This window comes from Oryzias melastigma, linkage group LG9 (assembly GCF_002922805.2).
Source record: "Oryzias melastigma strain HK-1 linkage group LG9, ASM292280v2, whole genome shotgun sequence".
Classification (NCBI taxonomy): Eukaryota; Metazoa; Chordata; class Actinopteri; order Beloniformes; family Adrianichthyidae; genus Oryzias; species Oryzias melastigma.
Genome location: NC_050520.1, coordinates 32,110,546 through 32,130,712, shown reverse-complemented (window position 1 = coordinate 32,130,712; position 20,167 = coordinate 32,110,546). Strand labels below are relative to the sequence as shown.

At 39.9% G+C, this 20,167-nt stretch overlaps 3 protein-coding genes across 11 annotated transcripts in view; 2 read left to right on the top strand and 1 right to left on the bottom strand.

Moving 5' to 3' along the window:
* Positions 1–442: 442 nt before the first annotated feature.
* dph7 (diphthamide biosynthesis 7) lies at positions 443–7,821 on the top strand. Of its 8 annotated transcripts, XM_024260257.1 has the most exons (11): positions 443–575; positions 958–1,130; positions 2,202–2,335; positions 2,402–2,489; positions 2,554–2,648; positions 2,722–2,879; positions 3,945–4,017; positions 4,253–4,318; positions 4,391–4,563; positions 6,681–7,119; positions 7,230–7,821. In XM_024260257.1, the coding sequence occupies exons 2-10, from the start codon at positions 993–995 to the stop codon at positions 7,088–7,090; spliced, it is 1,335 nt and encodes a 444-aa protein (XP_024116025.1). In that variant the 5' UTR covers positions 443–575; positions 958–992; the 3' UTR covers positions 7,091–7,119; positions 7,230–7,821. The 8 variants fall into 8 exon arrangements, with proteins under 8 accessions (XP_024116025.1, XP_024116030.1, XP_024116029.1 ...); XM_024260262.1 differs by having other exon boundaries at positions 958–1,124; positions 6,681–7,821; XM_024260261.1 differs by having other exon boundaries at positions 2,725–2,879; positions 6,681–7,821.
* mrpl41 (mitochondrial ribosomal protein L41) lies at positions 7,748–9,516 on the bottom strand. 2 transcript variants are annotated; one of them, XM_024260263.2, is made up of 2 exons: positions 9,363–9,516; positions 7,748–8,321 (listed from the first exon to the last, which is right to left on the bottom strand). In XM_024260263.2, exon 2 carries the CDS (start codon positions 8,300–8,302, stop codon positions 7,895–7,897), a length of 408 nt encoding a protein of 135 aa, XP_024116031.1. In that variant the 5' UTR covers positions 8,303–8,321; positions 9,363–9,516; the 3' UTR covers positions 7,748–7,894. The 2 variants fall into 2 exon arrangements, with proteins under 2 accessions (XP_024116031.1, XP_024116032.1); XM_024260264.2 differs by having other exon boundaries at positions 7,748–8,318; positions 9,363–9,474.
* Positions 9,517–10,959: 1,443 nt separating this feature from the next.
* LOC112137696 (patatin-like phospholipase domain-containing protein 7) overlaps positions 10,960–20,167 on the top strand; it is a gene marked incomplete in the record, with an annotated part of 25,585 nt that continues 16,377 nt past the window's right edge. The window contains 8 exon segments of the mRNA XM_036213710.1: positions 10,960–11,205; positions 13,863–13,910; positions 14,012–14,086; positions 14,160–14,247; positions 16,070–16,149; positions 17,138–17,208; positions 17,726–17,866; positions 18,675–18,834. Coding sequence (XP_036069603.1) covers positions 13,869–13,910; positions 14,012–14,086; positions 14,160–14,247; positions 16,070–16,149; positions 17,138–17,208; positions 17,726–17,866; positions 18,675–18,834 — 657 coding nt within the window.

The following is a 20,167-nucleotide window of genomic DNA, read 5'->3' as shown; positions in this document are numbered from 1 at the left end:
AATCGGATTTATTTTAAATAAATATTACATTTTTATTATTATCAATATCTTTATTACACTGTTTCAAGTGTTATACTGTTAAACATAAAGATATGAGTTTATTTTATTATTATTTGCCTTGGCACTAAAGCCATTTTTATGTAAATGCTTCATTTCTAAATGTATTCCTTTAATGTATTTTTGTAGGCCAATACATATAAAAGGGACATTTATTTGACTTGAGTTTTCATCACAGCAATGTTCTAAGTCGGTAGGATGTTTTTTTTTTTACCTTAAATTTCGCGTTACTTTTGACATACATAGATCTCTAAATATGAAACTCTATCTGCTTTGATACCAAGTGTTTATTATGAGATACTGTTGTGTTTAATAAGCTCTTTAACAAACAAATAAAATAAATAAAAGCTCGTAAACGGTGATCTCTTTGTGAAAGTGAAAGATAAATAAACGTACTTTTTATCTTGTTCCTGAACGCACCAACGTGGTCGCTGGTGACGTAAGCACGCACAGTTAGATCAACACCGCTTGCTTGCATGTGAGGTCTGAAAAACGACAACTTTGATGGTTGTGTTTGGGTGAGTTACGCTTTAGTTACTGTTCGGCTGGTTGGTTCCAGCAGGTTGTTAGGTTAGCTGGTAAGGTTTACCCGCGTCAGATTAAACCGTGTCACTTTCAGCGCTCTAGTTACTGACTTTACTAGTTAAGTTAGTTAGCTTCGTTAGCTTAAGATGTTTTTACTTTAGTTTGATGGGTACATTTACTGATGTGCAGTTTCTCGTGTTATTTTGCACATTTTCTGTTTTTTAAGTTTAATTCTGAATTGATTGTATAATCCATTTGCCCTGCATTTTATTAGTGTTATTGGTTTACTTGTTGTTTTGTTTGTGTGCTAAGTTTTGTATATTTTCTGTCACCTTTTTTAAGTTGTGTACTGCTAACTGCGTGTTTCTGTGGCAGCAGCAGCAGAGCAGCGTGATGCGCGTCAGGTGGTCATGGCGTGGAAGTCGAGGACTCGCAGTCTGCAGGTGGTCGACACGGAGCTGAGCGCTGACTCGGTGGAGTGGTGTCCTGTCGCTCAGAGCCATGACGTCCTGGTGTGTGGGACGTACCAACTGCAGAAAGGGGTAAAGGTCAGAATGGAAGAAACCAACGACTTAGGGGAGAAATCTGAAGATGGATCAGAAAAAACACCGAATTAAAACTTGCATTGAGACAAAACTAGGAGAAAAATAATGTTGGGATATCAATGATGAACTTTTATTTTGAAGATTGTGAGGGAATGAAAAACAACACTGAAAGACCCACTCCATCCAGTAAAAATTGTGTTTTTACCATGTTCTTGTGGCTTTTTTTCTGATGATAGAAAACATATTTAATTGTTGGGTATTTCTTTATTCAAACCAGGAGCTCTATCAGAAGTAATTCAAGTTATAAACTGACCAATCAGATGCCTCAGAAACAACATCTGGGCTCACATTCAAAGCGTTTGATGACAGCTTCTCTGAGCCCACTTTCTATTGGAAGGGGTGTGGCCTTCTAACAAGCTCACTCCTGATTGGCAAGAGTGGTTGCCATAGAAACATTGACTCAGACTAACCCAGACTAATCACTGCTTACTAACATCATTTAGTTCCAACATGAAGATGTCCGGATTGTTAAAAAAAAAAAAAAGGCGACTGAATTGACTTCATTTTGCCGTTTCATTTCAAAGTAAACCATTTTGTTTAGGTGACATCACACTCACTTGATCCAGTTCTCATATATAGTCAGTGGTTCTAACCAAAATTGTAACAATAACATCATTAAAATATTTTAAGTTAAATAAATAAAGAAGAATAAATATAATATAATAAAGATAAATATAAGAAGACATCAAAGGTGATTAGTGAGACTTTTAATTGATTATTTGATGAATACATTAATTTAAAAGTAGCTTTGTTTCTGGGTTGATTTTGTTAGTAGAGTGAAGTCATTGTATAAAGTTTGGAGCTGTAGGTTTTATATAATAAGTTCTGTCTAAATTGCCTCAGTATAAGAACTTTATTGAACAATAAATATGATTCTTCTGAACTGTAATGAGTCTATATGTTCAAAGATGGAAGGTACTGGAATGCAACCAGAGATGAAGGTCATCCAGGGTTTGCATTTGTGGTTCTCAAACAGCAGATTTTCTGCTGATCATTTCTCATTTTGTGCTGCAGGAAGGAGACGAGGATGCGCCCCCCAACCGAACTGGCCGCTTGTACCTGTTTGAGTTTAGCGGGGATGGATCGATCGGCCCCCCTCTGACTGAGCTGCAGCGCATGGACACTGCAGCAATTCTGGATTTGAAATGGTGAGTGGCGAGCTGCGTCTGCCGCTGTTGCACGTTTTCTATGTGTTCACTGCTCTGCGCCCTCAGGTGCCACGTGCCCCTGTCCGGACGGCCCGTGTTGGGGATGGCGGCCGCCACGGGCCAGCTGCAGCTGTACGCTCTGTGGGAGAGTGCGGTGAGAAGGCGTCGGATCAGACGGTGCATGTGTGCGTTTGTGTGTTCATGTGTGTTTTCAACAGGAAGGCCAGCGCAGTCTGCAGACTCTGAGCAGCACTGAGGTCGGAGCAGAGCGGCTGGTCCTGTCTCTGGACTGGTCCACTGGAAGAATGGACAGGTACTGGACGCTCCAGGAGCTGCTGGGTCCGAATGTTCTGACAGAACCCTCATGTGCTAACTTGTGTCTGCAGCAGTGATGTGCGCGTGGCGTGCAGCGACTCAGCAGGCTGTGTGGGTGTGTTCTCCTTTGCTGAAGGCGCTCTAACCCCTCTGTCCCAGTGGAAGGCCCATGACTTTGAGGCCTGGATCACAGCCTTCTCCTACTGGGACACACAGCTGCTTTTTTCTGGTAAACCTTCCCCACCCTACCATGAAAATAGGTGCAAACGTGCACGCAGCCCAATGAATGACGAGAGAACAGAAGTAAGATTTTGCTATAAAGATTTACCTGCTCAGCTCCCACTTCTCCATTCCTGGTTGAAAATATGTCAGGCGTAAACACATGCATTCAAATTTCCCAGAAGCCCATCTGTTAGCCTGTAGTCTGAGAGTGCTGCGTGTTACTAGCTGTGTGTATCCATTTTTGAAGAAATTTGGATACTGTTTATTTTCATGGGAGAAACAAAGAAAAACTCTAGGATGACGTCATGAAATGGGCGGTGGGCGGAGCTTCAGGAATCGAGTCGTTTTACTTCCGTGTAGGAAAAAAATCACAAAAATAACTAATATTTCATAAATAATTTGTTTTTTAGTGTTCCAAAGGTAATATATGATCATATATATGGATATAGTTCACTCTGAAAGTCTTAAGAAAATCATGGTATGGCCCCTTTAAATCTTTGTAAAACTATGAGAAAAAAGCTGTTTAACTATGAGAATAAAGTCGTATATTTATGAATTATGAAGTATAAATTTATGGCTTTTTTTTCTTGTGAAATTGTGTTTTAAAGTCTTAAAGTTACAACTTTAAATCTTTATATTTTTTGTGGCCATACTCGATCGTAGCCCTTGTAAATAATCTTAAGCGAGGCATTTTCTTTACCTAAAAGCTTAAACACCTAGTAAGAATTCATAGCTTTCGCTGTGCTACCAGCTCTGTTTCTGCTTTATCGGTTTATGTCGTAGTGCAGATGTGTCATATTTTTTCAATTTGAAGCCTTAAGGATGTCATGGAGGAGCCATCAGAAAACAGCGAGTAGCTATCTGCTTCTACACAGAATTTTCACACAGAATAGTGTTTACATGCTACAGTACTTAGGTCCTAATCTTACATGAACTATTCTACATAGAAGCCTGTTAATTAGATTAGTGTGCATGCTCACAAACATATTTGTAGGTGCGCTACACTTTTCCAAACATCAGTATGTTTAGATTTTTTTCTGAGTTCTGCATCACCTGAGTGTTTCCTGTTCAGGTGGAGATGACTGCAAGCTGAAAGGCTGGGACCTGCGTGCTGGCCCCTCCACCCCCGCTTTCACCAGTAAGAGGTAGTAACTGAGTGTGTGTTGATACTGACACCGTTTATTTCCAATTATTAAAAAACAAGGGGAAAAAAATGTAAAAAAATATATACAATGAGGCAAAAAAATTATTTAGTCAGCCACCAATTGTGCCAAACATATTACATAAATGCAGCACAATTGGATATATATTGAAGCCTTTAACATGTTGTTCTGTGCAGCACCTCTGCGTTTTGTGACAAACTCGGTCTTTCTCTTGAAGGCACTCGATGGGGGTGTGCAGCGTGCACAGCAGCACACACAGAGAGCATGTGGTCGCCACGGGCAGGTACGTTCCTCACAGCCGCCCTTTCTGGGGAAGTCTCACTCAGCTGACGGATCCGATTTCCTGTCTCTGCAGCTACGACGAGCACGTCCTGCTGTGGGACGGCAGGAACATGCGGCAACCCATCAGCGACACCCCCACGGGTGGGGGGGTGTGGAGGCTGAAATGGCATCCGACCCATCAGCACCTCCTGCTGGCAGCCTGCATGCACAACGACTTCCACATTCTGCACTGCAAGCAGGCCTTTGGTAGGTGTGGGCTGGAAGCAAATTCAAAAAGACCACATAGTACTGAGAGTAAATGAGCTCAATTGCACAATAATATCAGTTGTTTTGCTTCCAGAAAATAAATGGCTCTAAGAAAAGCTAGAATGCTGTTGTAAATAAGCAGAGTGGGGAGTGTAAAAGAAGTATCAGAACAAGAATGGTTATTCTGATAACTGGAATAACTGAGTAATAGTTGTCAATGTCTGAATTCCTTCACTACTCACTGTATAGAGCATTCACCATTTTGTGGTGCTCTCCAAATCTACAATTTTAAAATTGAGTTCACTAGACATTTCCCAAAAGTCCTTGCAGAAAAACAGCATGCATCGATTCTCAATACATTTATGAATATAGACCACAATTTTTAAATATTATTGCATGTACTTCCTGTTTGGAACACCAGTGGGGAGGGGTCAGTCAGTCCAGTTCTCTCATACAGTCAGTGATTGTTAGTTTACCAGCCCTTCACAACAAAATCCAGACTCGATAAGACTGTAAAGGACCAGGTTCTTAAACAATCTAAAGCAGAGGTGTCAAACTCAATCGGACAAGGGGACAAAATCTAAAACACACCTTAGGAACAGGATCTAAGACTGCATTTTTACACTTTAAAACTGTAACTTTTTGCATAATTATGAACTAGATATATTTCATAACCTGTGATAATGCTAGTGTGAATGCTGTAAGCTTAATTTAACCGCTCAAGATGCTAGTGCTGATAGCTGAAGATGCTGAAATTGAAAACGCTAAAGCTGATTGTTGAAAATACTGAGGTTAATGGCTGAAAATGCTGAAACTGATAGCCAGCTAAAATATTATTAACTAAATGATAATTAGCCTTAAACACTTAGGCAAGCTAAAACAGCTAGCATGAAGCTGAAATATTAGCTAAACTCCAAAATAACCTAAAAAATCTTAGTAAACGCCAAAAATAGTCCAAACATCTAGCAAACTGCCAATTTTTTAAACTTTACAACTGTAACTTTTTAACATAAATATGTATAATAAAAAGGCAGGAATATTATTCCAGAATAAGTCAAATTAAACCTTAAATAACTTTCAATATTTTACTCTCCATAAAATTATATTTTGTCAAAATTATACAAGTTAGAAATAAACACAAGATAACATCAGGACATTAATCACAATAAAATAAAATCATCTGGAGGGCCGGATATAAATACCTGGTGGGCCGGATCCGGCCCCCGGGCCTTGACTTTGACACATGACCTTGACAAGGTCCAAAAACAAATATTTTATGGTACCTCACCTTCATTTTTTCTTCTCACTTTACTTTTCTTTTATCAACTTGCATACATGTAAGAATCTTAATCTTTGAGAGGATTACACTTTATTTGTAACTTATTTCCATTTTAGTAAATTACAAAGATGAACATGGTGTTTGTTTGTAGGACTATAAAGGAGACTGAGGCAGAAACTTCATGTAATGGATTAACAGGAACGTGATAAAAGCAAAACCTGAAACGTGACTGGAGGATTCAGACGAGCAGATGGGCTGTTTCTGACCGAAATAAAAGTATGAAGTTAAACAAAATGAAGACTAATTGACTAAAACAGTAACAGATGTGGAGAATCAACAACTGGAAAGACAAAAAGTAACTGAATATGAGAAGACAACCTGGTAAAACTAGAAAAAACAAAAGGTTCAGATTTTGTATATTTGTCTCCAACACTTGTTTGTAGAAGTTGTGGCCTAAAATGAATGTTTCCTGTTTCAAAGGCAGACTTTAGCCCTGATGTTTGTGCTGCTTTTATCTCTGAATGATGCACTGAACCATCAGTAAACCAGGTGACCTTTTATTTAAAGGTATACTGGAGCAAAGGTCATCTTGGATGGCTGCAGATCTTTCAAATGTCTTAAAAGGTCATGCCTTTATAAAGCATGAAACTGTCAATTCTGGTGAATGGGTCTTGTTTTTTTGCGACTTCTTGTCACTAAAAAACATTCTCAGGTTATTTTGTCGTAAGGTTGTGAACTGGTGGTAAATTTGAAGTGTTCTTAAAAATCCTTAAATTGAACTTGTGTAAGTTGTTCGGCCTGAGAGTGAATCATCGCCGTACTTCTGTTTGTTGATCAGAGGGCAGTGAAGGGGCGTGTCCCGTCGTGGCCTCCTACATTCTCCACAACTCGTTGGCGTACGGAGCCGACTGGTCCAGGCTGTCCCCGGAAGGCCCTGCCTCCTGCTCCCCCCCTAGCACAGCCCCGGAGGAAAGCCCCGCAGAGGGAGGAGGGCATCTGAGGATTCAGTACGAGTCTCCCACCGCCAGCTTTGACACCTCCCTGGAGGACGATGCAGGACGATACATCCCAGAGGGCATTGCAGCACCTTCCATCACCCCGACTGCTAGCCCGGCGCTCAACACGGAGGACTACGCCGCCTCTGTGTCCTGCCTGCTGGCCAGCTGCTCCTTCTACGACCACATGCTTCATGTGTGGCGCTGGGACTGGACTCCAGAGGAGAGCAGGCAGGATCCAGACCCAGACTGACCCTCTATCAGTGTACTGAAGGAAAGCAGGTGCAGTGCAGGAAGATCTGTCTTCCTCTGAATGAAGACTCGTGTATTTCAAAAAGCCCTCAGTGAATGTTCGGGTTTGTTTATATTCCCTGATCTCCTCTGTTTTGTAGCACCAACACAAAACCACCAGCCTCACTTTTGTACAACCCAGTGTGTAGACCAGAGAAGTCCCTTTTCAAGTGACCCAGCCCAGAATGTGCAGACTGATGTCCTCACTGTGATGGTGACCCGTCCTCCACCAGAACCCTTCCACGAAGAAAGACAAATGCTGCAGAAGAAACTTAATCTGACTTTAGCATAAAAAGAGATAAATCAGTCTGACACATGCAGGTCAGAAAAGCCATCATGAGTGGAATCTAATTAAAAATCTACTTTTCTGAACAGAGTTCTGGACCTAAAGTTTCAAGTTAAACTTAAGTTGCTGCCTTGAGGCCAAAGCCGTTCCACTTCCTTAGATGGTTTAGCTTCAGCCATCTTGAAATATCAATTTAAAGTCACAACTATGGAATATAGAATGTGTCTTTGCTGAATCTGAAGACTTGATGCAGGTTTGTATCGATGTTTCTCACATGCAGGTAAACATTTATGTCTTTGGAGTCTGGACTGAAAAACAGATTTAGACACAAAGTACAGTCGGTCTCTTTATTCCAGTAAACAACTGTGGTTCTGTCAAATGTTCTGTATTAAATGGAAGTGAAAGCAGGAGGTCAGTTCCTTTCATTGACGTAAACAGCTCTCAGAACAGAGCCGGTTCTCTGCAGGAGCTGTGAAGCTGCTAGCGCACATAGTTCTTTGGATACAGCTTGAAGAGCTTCCCTTTCTGTGTGGGCTCAAAGCCATACTTCTGCAGCTGCTCTGGGTTGAAGGAGCCTTCTTCAAAGTCTTTCCTGATCTGAGGAGCGACGGCTTCATCAAATAAACTCTGTGCAGTGACCGGAGGCTCGATTCCCTCCGAGGAGCGGTACGACACGTACGGCCTGAGCTTGAAGCCTTCCAAACTGGGCACCACAAACTCTGGGATCATGGCCTGCACCGCCACAAACTTCCTGCTGGAGAGCCGCAGTCCTGCAGGCCGTGCGCCCCTCCCTTTGTTGTGGGTCCTGGATCCGCGCTTGCTAGTGAACTCCGACATCCTGTCCGCACCGCGAACCAGACCTCTGATGAGCGTGGATAACACCCCCATGAGGACAGCTGTTCTGCTGCTGGAAAAGAGAGATGAACAGGAGCTCTTTAGACATAGAACCACAGCATTATAAGTGAACCTATTCACATAGAATTCTGATATTTATGAAATCATAAAAAAATAGCTTTGAGAAGTTATCTTCAGAGTCACTGGTTTAGATGTGGACAAGAGGGATCTCCTGAAGTGACCAGTCTTACTATGGATCAGGAGAAGCTTTAGTGAATTCTTACAGTATAAAAAAACATGCTTAGAGACCTACTCCAAATAAAAATGGTATTTTGGGTGTTTTTAACATGTTCTTGTGGTATTTCTCTGATGGGGGACATATATAAAGAAAATTAAACTTAATATAGCAAAATCTGAGCATTTCTTTTCTCACAATGTAAATCCAGAGCAGTTGAACAAACTTATTTATGATGCAAGAATATGCTGCGAGTGCCACTCCATTCCAATACATCCACTTAAAGACATCTAACTTTTTGTTTTGCTTGCATTCAGTTGTTCAGCTCTCAAACAGAATCAATCAGTTCTCTGTACTAAAGCCTCTGATTTCATTTCTGATACAGTCAGCAACTGTAAAGTTATCTGCTGATTTATCAAATGGGGCAGGTGTGAATAATGTAGACATTTCTTTCTGGCTACAAACTTTTGATAACTTGTTTTTTTACACATCTCCACAAGTAAAAAAAAATGGAGGGGGGATAAGACCTAACAGAAACGGTGTGTAAAGTATAAATAAATATTTACAACGCACGAAGACAACTGATTCTGCGGGTGTTGCACGAGGACACCTCTGCCCTCCAGGTGTTCCTGTTTAATTATTATTAAGGTCAAGTGGATACGTTACTAATTATTATTAATATCACCCAAACAGCATAACTGCTAGCTTGCTAACTAGCCAAAAACAAACTACAGCTACTAGCTTACTCCTCATCTTCCGTCTCGTTAGTTACAGACAACCACAGTGCTCGACATGCTTCAAAATGTATGTTTCTAACTTGAAGCGAGACTTAAAGCGCCAACAATGTTCACGCAAAAACGTTAAAAGACATTTTCTCACCTTGAACACAGTTAGCTGCTTCCTCTGACCGCTCACCCAAGCGTGCCTCACTGTCCAAAGAAGACCTCTTTGATTGGCCGGATTTCTTTCCCAACGACCAATCAGAACACGGGATATTCTCTGACAGTGATTGGAGGAACAAAGAACACCACGTGACAGTTTTAAGGTGCGTTCACGGACTGAGTTCTCAAAACTAGAGAGCTGTTATTAACAAATATTAGAGTTTTTATGTTTCATTTAGAAAGTGCTAAACATTATGAACGGCAAAAAGTTTCATATTAATCTCCAATACAATCTAAGAACGTTGTTAAAAAATATAAGAACCAATCTTTAATAGAATCTCTAATATTTAATATCTAATATGTTTTCTTTACAACAAACTTAGATAATGTTGGGAATTATTATTAACCTATTTACAGTTTAAAATGTTTATTAATTACTAAATAAAAAATAAAAACTCTATTATTTGTTGTTTTATACATTTTAACTACAATTATTCAGATCATTCTGAGAGATAAATGGAAATATTTTTTTTCACATTGACCCCCAAAAATGCATCAAAAAGTAAACTAGTGGGTGAATAAGCGTCTTTTCCAGCAAGTATTCTTCGAATCATATCCTATTTTTCTGCATGTGTAAAAATATTGATAAAGCATTATGATTTTCCTTATAATTGTGGATCTTGAATCCCTATTTATTAAAACATTTCTTTTCGTTTGTTCTTCTTTGTCTTTCAGCTGCTCCCTTAAGGAATTGCCTCAGCAAAACATCCACCTTTTATCAGACAGTTTTTAGCGAATCCATACTTTGGACAGTAAAGCAGAATTCTGCCCCTTTTTTGGTTATATTGCATTTATGTTGTGTGAAGGAACTACTGTGCACACAAAATGATTTTTTGTTTTATAATTATAGTTAGTAAACAAATTTAAAGGATGTCATCCATACAAACCACAGGTCAATGCAGGACATCTGGGGCCTCCATCTCTTTTTGATTGTGTTCAGTGATTCCAAACAAAGTGAAATGTAGATGTTATAAAGGGGGTCTCTGGAATCTGCCCAGGTCCTCAAACTGGAACCAGATTGAACAGATTGTGGATCCATTCATATCTGATTTAAGTGAGCATCAAGCAGATGTGAAACCAAGCCGCAGATTTCAGATGATGAGACAGTTTATCATCACAAGACAATAGACAGTATTCTTTTACAGTGAATTTGGGCCTTTAGAATCGTTTCTCATATTTCAAAGGACCCAAAATCACTTTATAACCTTCATCATACCAATACTAAGGAAATCCAGGTACAAATAAATGTTTGAGTCAGATAAAGGGGAAAAACTTTGAGTGTGTTTTAGTATGTTTTAATAATCACAAATGTACGACTTAACTATCTGAAAATGACTATTTTTTTCATCATAATTGTATTAATTTGTTCGCATAAGTTTACTTTTTTCTGTCTAAATTTCCGAGCATGGGATGAAGAAAGTATTTCTATTCTATTCTGATGTAGTTGATGACAGATTTCTTCTGCGCCTGCGCACTGTGACAAGGAACTCCTTAGCTGCTCAGCAGCGCCCTCTGGCGCCACAGACTGAGTCCTGCAGCAGGACTGTTGGGCGGTTCGTGCACAAGAACTCACGCGGAAGCACGTTTAGAAACAAACACGACGTTACGCGCACGGGAACGTGACCGACCCCTCCTGTTGGTGTGAATGCGCACACCCGAGAGGAGAGTTTTCTGCTGGATCTTTGAAGCAGCTCCGTTATTTTAGTTTGAACCCCAGATCGATGGTTTGGACTCAACTTTGAGAAGAACTTTTCGCGCACGCGCACACTTTAAGGACAGCGGTAAGAGTGTGTTTGAGCATGCGCGGTCTCCTGTGAGCTGTCCGGTGAATGCGCTGTTCGTCTTGGTGGCTTTGTTGTTGTGGTTCTGGGGTGTTGTGACTTAGCAGTTGTGAGTTTGTAGTTGTGAGTTTGCCCGCGCGGCTGTTGCGGTTGTGGTGTCCTCACTAACTAAGCTCAGGCAAAGGGCAAAGTTTTGAATGAAGCTCTCAGATGAATAACGGGTCCTCCTCTACAGGACAGAGGGGTTCTGGTGGTGGAGGGGGGATCTTGTTTCAGGCGTTCTTGGATTGAACTTTGACCCAGATTTTTAAAGGCGCGAGACGCTAAACCGTGCGCGTGATTCATAAGCACCTTCACAAAATCTGATCAATCAGTGTTTCTTCAAGATCAATGGTGACTTTTCCAGATCTCTGTATACAGCCTCCGGAACCACGCATGCGCCAAAACAATGACATATTAATCTGATTGTTACAGTTTTTTTCAGCCTTTTTGGTGCATTTTTCACAACAGAATCAAATTTCTCCCAACTGTTAGTGCAACATTTAGTCATTCTTATTGATTAAGTACAAATCTCTACAAAATGATCACTTTTGGCTTTTAATCATTCATAATTTGCTTTAATCATGTCTGCCAAAATGATCTAAACTTGTCCAGGCTAATTAGTCATTATAATGCAAGTAAAAATCTTAATTTCTTGTATTTTGTACATACATTTTACATATAATTGTAAATAATAACCTCATAAAATACTTTTTGGTTGCCCTAATACTCTGTTGTAGTAATTTGATTATTTGAGTGAAATTTAAAAAATAATGAGCACAATACACTAATTTGTGCCTACAAAATAATAATTTAAAGAATATAAAAAAATGTGCCCACAAAAAGTAATTTGAGGAATAGAATTTTTAAAAAGTTCCCCACAGAATAGTCATTTGTGTCCAAACAATACTAATTTGTGCTCATAAAATAGTAATTTGATGAATAAAAGTTTTATGTATTTTAAATTGTACGCACAATGTTCCAATTTGTGGCCACAAATGATTAATTCCTGGGAGCGATTCATGTTTTTTAAACAGAGTGCATAGCTCCGTATAGATCTGACTGTCTGCAGTTGTTGTGACATCACACTCAGATGGACTGGAGCAGAAACCATAAGTGATGCTGTAGGAACCCTCAGCCACTGATGGAGCTGGTAACATGTGTAACATCATTACCACTTAAACTGAAAATGGTGCTGCGGGACAGTTCTGGTGGTGGTTTGATCATGAAAACAAACACGGTTCTCCTCCTGTGAGAGCAGAGCTCTTGTTTTTCAGTGTCAGAAGAGCTTCTAGAGTTTGTGGTTGGGGGGGAGATCAGGAGGTGGTTGCTTCAAAGTCCAAAGATCTCAGAGCTGAGGCCCCACAGCTTTGGATCAATCACAAAAATAAATCCCAGAGGACGCCGGTCTTCATCCACAGAGTATCAATCACAGCACACGGCAGTCATGTGTGTTTGCTCAGCATACAGAGCTTCACTCCGTCATGAAATAATCCAGTTATAAGTCAGTTATTTCCAGATTGTAATGAATTACAGATAACATGTTTAGTCACTTTTTTCTATAAACGATTTACTTAAAAAAAAAAAAAAAAACTAGTTAGGTTGTTGAAAAAAACAACTTACTGAACATGTAATAAGTAAAAACCTCTGAGAATCATTAATAATGTCTTATACTGCTTTATTACAGTGAAATATAATGTTTTATTGTAATAAATTGCTCTGGTAATGAGTTACTCCCAGCACTGGAAATAAGGCAACTGTGTGATTCCTGACTCATCACTCAGAAACATACTTTGGTTGTTATTACCCAGGAGTTTGTAAGTTTTTTTTTTATTAATTCATATTCTTTTTAATTTTTCCATTCAGAATAATGTCATTCTTTGACTTTTCTTCATCCGCTTTAGAGATGATTGTGTTTGAATTTAAAGACTGATGAAAATTGTGTTTTTAACATGTTCTGGTGGCATTTTTCTGACGATGGAGGACATATATAGAGAAAATTATTCAATTGTTGTGTATCAGATGAAAAATATCTGTTTGAAAAAGTTCATGTTTGTGATGGAGAATATATGCTGGGTGGGCCACAAGCTCCCTGCTCCACTCCATTCTGATGCATCCATTTACAGACTAATAGATCCATGAACATCTCTGTTTTCCTCGTCTGAGCTGATCTGGATCAAACTGCATCGCTACGATATTGCTCATCATTTTTGTTACACCGGTAAAAACAGCTTAAGGGTTATGAGGGGCTGTAAGCTAGTGGGAGAGTGTAAACAGATGGATGTCGGGAAGTAGGGGTGGGTTTACTCTACGCCAAAGGATCCACCCACAACTCAGAGGTGAATTTCTAATGAACTCCTTCCGCCCTGCAGAAGCTATGTCCTAGAAATCAACACAGATTGTTTGATTTTGGTTAAAAACCGAAGAATTATAATAATAAAAAACCACTCAGAATGCTTTGAAAATAATCAAAAGATGATCAGAGTGAGACTTTAAGTCTTTGAGGCATTTTGGGACAGGAATTTGGGTTGTGAAAGTCTATTGATATGAGCTTCAAAGGGTTGAGTTTTCATCTGCTGGGGCTCTAACAGCGCCTCCTGTTGGCCTTTTCTCATCAGGCAGTCATGGAGGAGAGCAGTGAGGAGGAGACCTGCAGCATGCTGCCCGTATGTCAACCTCCATCTGTGAAATGTTCACACTTCAGACAGCAAAGATGTGAATATACAGTGGTGGTTTTGTTCTGGAACTGGAACCTCTTGTCTTTCAGAACCTTCTCCCTCTCAGCAGCGACATTCGAACTCGCATGGAGCAGTTTGTGCAGGATCGCTTGGAGGCCAACATGGTGAGCTTCTGACGATGGTTTCCAAACGTGTTTGGAGCCAGCTGCCACACACTTTTGTGTACTTGTGTTTCAGTGGGTGTCCGTGCTGCTGGGCGCCGTGGCAACCGTCTCTGTCGTTGGACTGGTCGTGCTTCTCCTCTACAGAAGATACAAGCTGTCAAGTCAGTCTGAACACAGCGGAGCTTAACCACTGTAAAGCATCATGGGGCATTATTTAAAGTCAAGGCCTGGGGGCCGGATCCGGCCCTCCGGCTTATTATATCCGGCCCTCCAGATCATTTTATTTTATTGCAGTTAATGGTCCAATGGTATCTTTTGCTCATTTCTAACATGTACAATTTTGACAAAATATATTTTTATGGAGAGTAAAATATTAAATGTTAAATAAGGTTTAAGTTGCTTTATTTTGGAATAATATTCCTGCCTTTTTAATATTCATAATTATGTTAAGAAGTTATGGTTTTAAAGTTTTAAAAAATGGCCATCTGCTTGCTTTTTGGACTATTTTGTCAGTTTAGACCATTTTGGAGTATAGCTAATATTTCAGGTACATACTAGCTGTTTTGGCTAATTCAGGCTTTTTCATTTTTTTTCTGATATTTTAAGTTTGACTATTTTTTCAGATACATGCTCATTGTTTTCACAAATCTTTTTTTTTGTTTTTTAGAGTAATTTGGCATTTGGCTAATATTTTAGCTGGCTATCAGCTTCAGCATTTTTGGCTATTGGCTTCAGTGTTTTCAACTATTAACTTCAGCGTTTTCAGCTATTAACTTCAGCTTTTTCAGCTATTTACTTCAGCGTTTTCAGCTTTAAATTTCAGCGTTTTCAGCTATTAACTTCAGCGTTTTCAGCTATTAACTTCAGCATTTTCAACTATAAACATCAGCGTTCTCAGCTTTAAATTTCAGTGTTGTCAGCTATTAACTTCAGTGTTTTCAGCTATTAACTTCAGTGTTTTCAGCTATAAACTTCAGTGTTTTCAGCTATAAACTTCAGCGTTTTCAGCTTTAAACTTCAGTGTTTTCAGCTATTAAGTTCAGCGTTTTCAGCTATTAACTTCAGTGTTTTCAGCTTTAAACTTCAGTGTTGTCAACTATTAACTTCAGCGTTTTCAGCTATTAACTTCAGTGTTTTCAGCTTTAAACTTCAGTGTTGTCAACTATTAACTTCAGCGTTTTCAGCTATAAACTTCGGTGTTTTCAGCTATTAACTTCAGCGTTTTCAGCTTTAAACTTCCGTGTTTTCAGCTATTAACTTCAGCGTTTTCTGCTATAAACATCAGCGTTTTCAGCTTTAAACTTCAGTGTTTTCAGCTTTAAACTGCAGCGTTTTCAGCTATAAACATCAGCGTTTTCAGCTTTTAACTTCAGTGTTGTCAGCTATTAACTTCAGTGTTTTCAGCTATAAACTTCAGCGTTTTCAGCTATAAACTTCAATGTTTTCAGCTATAAACTTCAGTGTTTTCAGCTATAAACTTCAGTGTTTTTAGCTATTAACTTTAGCATTTTCAGCTAATAACTTCAGTGTTTTTCAGCTATAAACTTCAGTGTTTTCAGCTATAAACTTCACCTTTTTCAGCTATCACTTTCAACATCTTCCGCTATTAGCACTAGCTTCTCCAGCAGCCATATTCAGCTTACATTATTCATACTACCATTATCCCAGGTAATGCTATATATATAGTTCATAATTATGTTAAAAAGTTCTGGTTTTAAAGTTTTAAAATTTAGTTTTAGTGTGTTCAATAAATGTTCATGCAGTTCGGCCTGCGACCTAAGGTGTGTTTTGGATTTTGGCCCCTTTGTGTGATTGAGTTTGACACCCCTGATTTACATGATCAGGCTGAATTCTCTAAATTAAAGAAGCTGAACTGCATCCTCTTCTTCAGGAAGCAGCTCAGTCTTCATCATCTGTGACAGTTCTGATGGTTTTAAAGCAGCAAACTTTCTAAAGTCTCACAGAGATCATGTGGTCTTTCAGAGGAGGAGGCCGGCGCCCCACACTATCGCTTCAGGAAGAGAGACAAGGTGATGTTCTACGGTCGAAAGATCATGAGGAAGGTCAGTACCACATCTCCATTCACACTCAGATAGAAATCACTCTCAATCCTCTTCCATCATCTTCTCTCCAGTTTTCTGTGGTTTTCACATTAGTTGGTCACTAGTTAGTTTTGTTTTTATGGATATGAGGGAATCTCAGTCTGAGAGAGCTTTAAATACCTAAAATCTGGAAGAACCAGTTGATGAAAATGTTTACAGTAAAGAGACAGATGCTTGACATCATCTCCATAGACTTAGTTGTGAAAAACTGAACACAGAAAACCTGATTTATTCACAACCTCCAGAAGTTTCCTCAGCTCCTGGAGGGAGTTGTAGTTCCTGGCCTTCTTCCTTCACTCTGCCACATCCTGCAGCATAAAACGGTTCTCTGTTGAGGTGAACAAAGAGGCGGGGCTTACATAAAGGTCAGGAGAGGAGCAGTGCAGCATCTGTAGTCAGATGTTTCCTCCAGAACCAGCTGTGTCTTCAGTCTGAATGCTTCCCTGAGCTCCTCCTCATTTGCTGCATCACTCACCTTCATCATTTGGGTTTATTTCCTTCATCTTTAGTGGCACTTTCCTCCTCATCCTCACCTTGTTCTTACTGTTTATCTTCTTCTTTACTTTATTTCTTGTCTTTTCTCTTTCTCTTACCTTAGTTAGAACAGTTGCAGCTTCTTTTTTTGGTTGAGCAGAGGTCTCACGAGCCTCAGTTTTATCAGATTTGCTGGTGGGGAGTTTGACCCTTGACCCCAGGTCAGCTGTTTGCTTTAAATCAGAATCATCAGCAGAGACAAAAACGACAATTTTGTTAAACTTGAGTGTATGGTTTCCATCTTTACAAATGCTGCCATTTTGGATTTTTCTTGTGCTATTCTAAAAAAGGGGATCCTTTGGTGTTTATGCTACAAAATGCACGATTATTCTGAAATATCAACCTAACTGGCTAAACCATCCTTCACTGAAACCTTTGGTGTCTAAATCAACTTTATCCTTTCCTCCACCTGCAGGTTCAGACGTTGTCCACAACTCCAGCTTCCAGAACCAGGAAGAGAACCAAAGTTCTGTCCATCGCTCGCAAGTGAGACCTTCAAACTCTCCTCTCCTGAACGACTGTTTTCATGTTTCCGTTTCAAACCATTCTCTTAAGGATTATTGCAGATTTATGTGGGAACAAGCAAGTCTCCAAACATTCTACTAATCTTCTTAGTTTCATAGTGTGCTAAGATTAAAAAAAGAAAGAAAAAAAGTCATAAAAATACATCCTAATCCCACGAATACATGCGATGTCCACCAGATGGGGCCATTTTAGCTTCCAAGCAAAACATTTATTTCAGTTTTTTAGTTTTTCTGTTTCATTAATCAACTGATTGAGTTTTTTATAAGGGTTAAGGATTCAGAAAGGTTTACCAAACATGTTTAAGATGTAAAAATAAAATAAAATCTCATACTTCGACTACAGTTTTGGCTGTATGACAGGTGGAGGAGCTGCTCAGGGTTAGCCAGAACCGAGAGTGTGATGGTTGAGGGTTCACGTCTGAATAGCTGGTGGACTTCACCCCGTCTGTGTCCTGCTTCCATCCTGTGCCGTTCTTCAGGATCATGAGAATCAGGAAGGAGCCCCCCACCCTGCAGCCCAAAGAGCCTCCCCCCAGCCTGCTGGAAGCCGACCTGACTGAGTTTGATGTGCAGAACTCCCATCTCCCCTCTGAGGTGTTGTACATGCTGAAGAACGTCAGGTGGGTTGGAGGAGAGTTTCTGGGCGAACTTCTGTAGGACAGATGACATCCATGTGCGAGTAAGAGGGGAAACACCTTTCTGAAAGTTCATTCTTAACTAGATGGATTTGACACAAACACAAACCTCTAACTTTCCACAGATGAGACCGTGGATCCTTCAGATGCTTCTCCTTTCACTCTCAAACATACAGTTCAAATTGTTTCCCTTTAATATTAATGTCAAGACCTTTACTTAGGACATGACCAAAAAAAGGTTTGGGAAGTGCAAATAAATCTGCTTACCTGATGTGAATCCGTACTCTGGTCACTCCATGGAAAAGATGCTGACACCCACCTATAGATGACTTCCTGATCCCGGACAAGCCCCCAAATTGTTGAGGAATGTTTTTTTTAAGGTTCCAGGTGAACCTTTACTGGCCCTGAACTTCCCAAACAAAGAAACCTTTTATTTCAAGGCTTAAAGCAGATTTTTTTCCCAAAAACATTTACTGAAAGCGTTATTGTTTTTTTGAGCCCCTAACAAAAACTGGCTGAACTCTTTCTGGCCCTGTTTTTTTGGGAGTTTGAAATAATTTTGCCAATAATCATCTTAGAGCTGCTGGTGGCTTTAGCTAACTCCAACTGAGATGTGCTGAAGTGGAACAGAAAAGGGTTTCGGGAAAAGGTCAAAGATGCTTTTTCTTGAAGAGTTATAGATTCTGCACACAGATATGTCGCCCTCTAGTGGTGAACTCGAGATTACAGCAGGGTTTCTGTGAAGCCTGTGGTGTCTGCTCTGCTGTGAATGCTGCTTTACGTGTGCACACAGGGTGTTAGGACACTTTGAAAAGCCGCTCTTTCTGGAGCTGTGCCGCCACATGGTGCTGATGCAGCTGCACCAGGGACAGGGACTCTTTCAACCCGGTGACACCGACGACAGCATCTACGTGGTCCAAGACGGGCGCCTGGAGCTGTGCATCCACGAGAGTGTGAGTCTGAGGTCCACATCTTTACATCCTCCCTGAGGAGGACTGAGAATGCAGAAAAAGGAAAAAAAACAAGTGAAGAGTTGTCCCTCGAGTTTTAGAGGCACTCAGGGGTTCACACCAACATGTCACGCTAAACTTGGAGAGAATCTTGAATAGATGGTGGAACATCAGTGGCTTAGAAACTGCTCTGAAGGCAGAAATGTTCACGGGTCTCCTTTTGTACAGTCAAATCTAAAAATTAAAACAAACCTGTGGAGACAACCGCAGGAGCTCAATGTGTCCACAGTAACACAAAACTAACACAACAAGAAAAGGACTGAGATTAGGATGGTTCAAACTGATTTTCAGTTCAGATATTTATTATTTTTCCATATCTCAGCATGTATTGAACTAGTTATTTTGTCTCAGCGCCTCTTTGTCTCCAGCATTGTAAAGCCGCCATCTTATTGTTTATTCCAAACCATGCACTCAGCCCTCCACACATCACTCCCAACCAGGGTTGTTCCTTTTAACACGTTAATAACACGCTAAAGTCTTTTATCATCTCGCGTTAAGCGACTTGCAAAACATGCAAGAAAGTTTTCTTTGTGCACCATCTGCAATTTAACAGCCTGAGAGAGGCTGTTTGGCTGGAAAACACGCAGAACAACTTTTCTTTGTGCACCTCAATCTGGTAACCGACACTTTAAGTCACGTTTTTCTGAAATGTAATTTTGTTTCATTTACTTATTAAACTTCAAGGGGCTATTTATTTATTTATTTTTGACTTCACAAGATATGCTACTGTGTACTTTTTGTTTGAACTTTTCACAAAGATGAGTAATTTAATTTATGTCGTTATTTTATTTACTTTGAAACATTTTTGAGAACTCTTTATGTAACTTAAAACCAAATAAAAGATGCAGCTGAGCCTGTTATGCACTTCGAGAAGCTATTTATTTGCTGTTTTATTTATTTTTTATATGAATAATTATTGTTTGATTATTCTAAATTTTGATGCCAATATTTTCACTTCTACTACAAATGAAAATTGCTTCTTAATAATCAGAAAAAACATATTGGTCAGTCTGTAGTCCAATCTGGCGTTGAGGAAACATTAATGCATAGAAACAACTGGACTCTGACATCATGTCTTCAGTGCATGCCCCCCCCCTCCCCCCACATGAAAGTATATGTTGTTGCAGGATGGGACGGAGGCCGTGGTGAAGGAGGTGTTACCGGGTGACAGCGTGCACAGTCTGCTCAGCATCCTTGACATCATCACTGTGCGTATGCAGCCTCAGCAGACACCTCTCATTTTAGAAAATGGTTCATTCCGTGTCCCCCCCCCCCC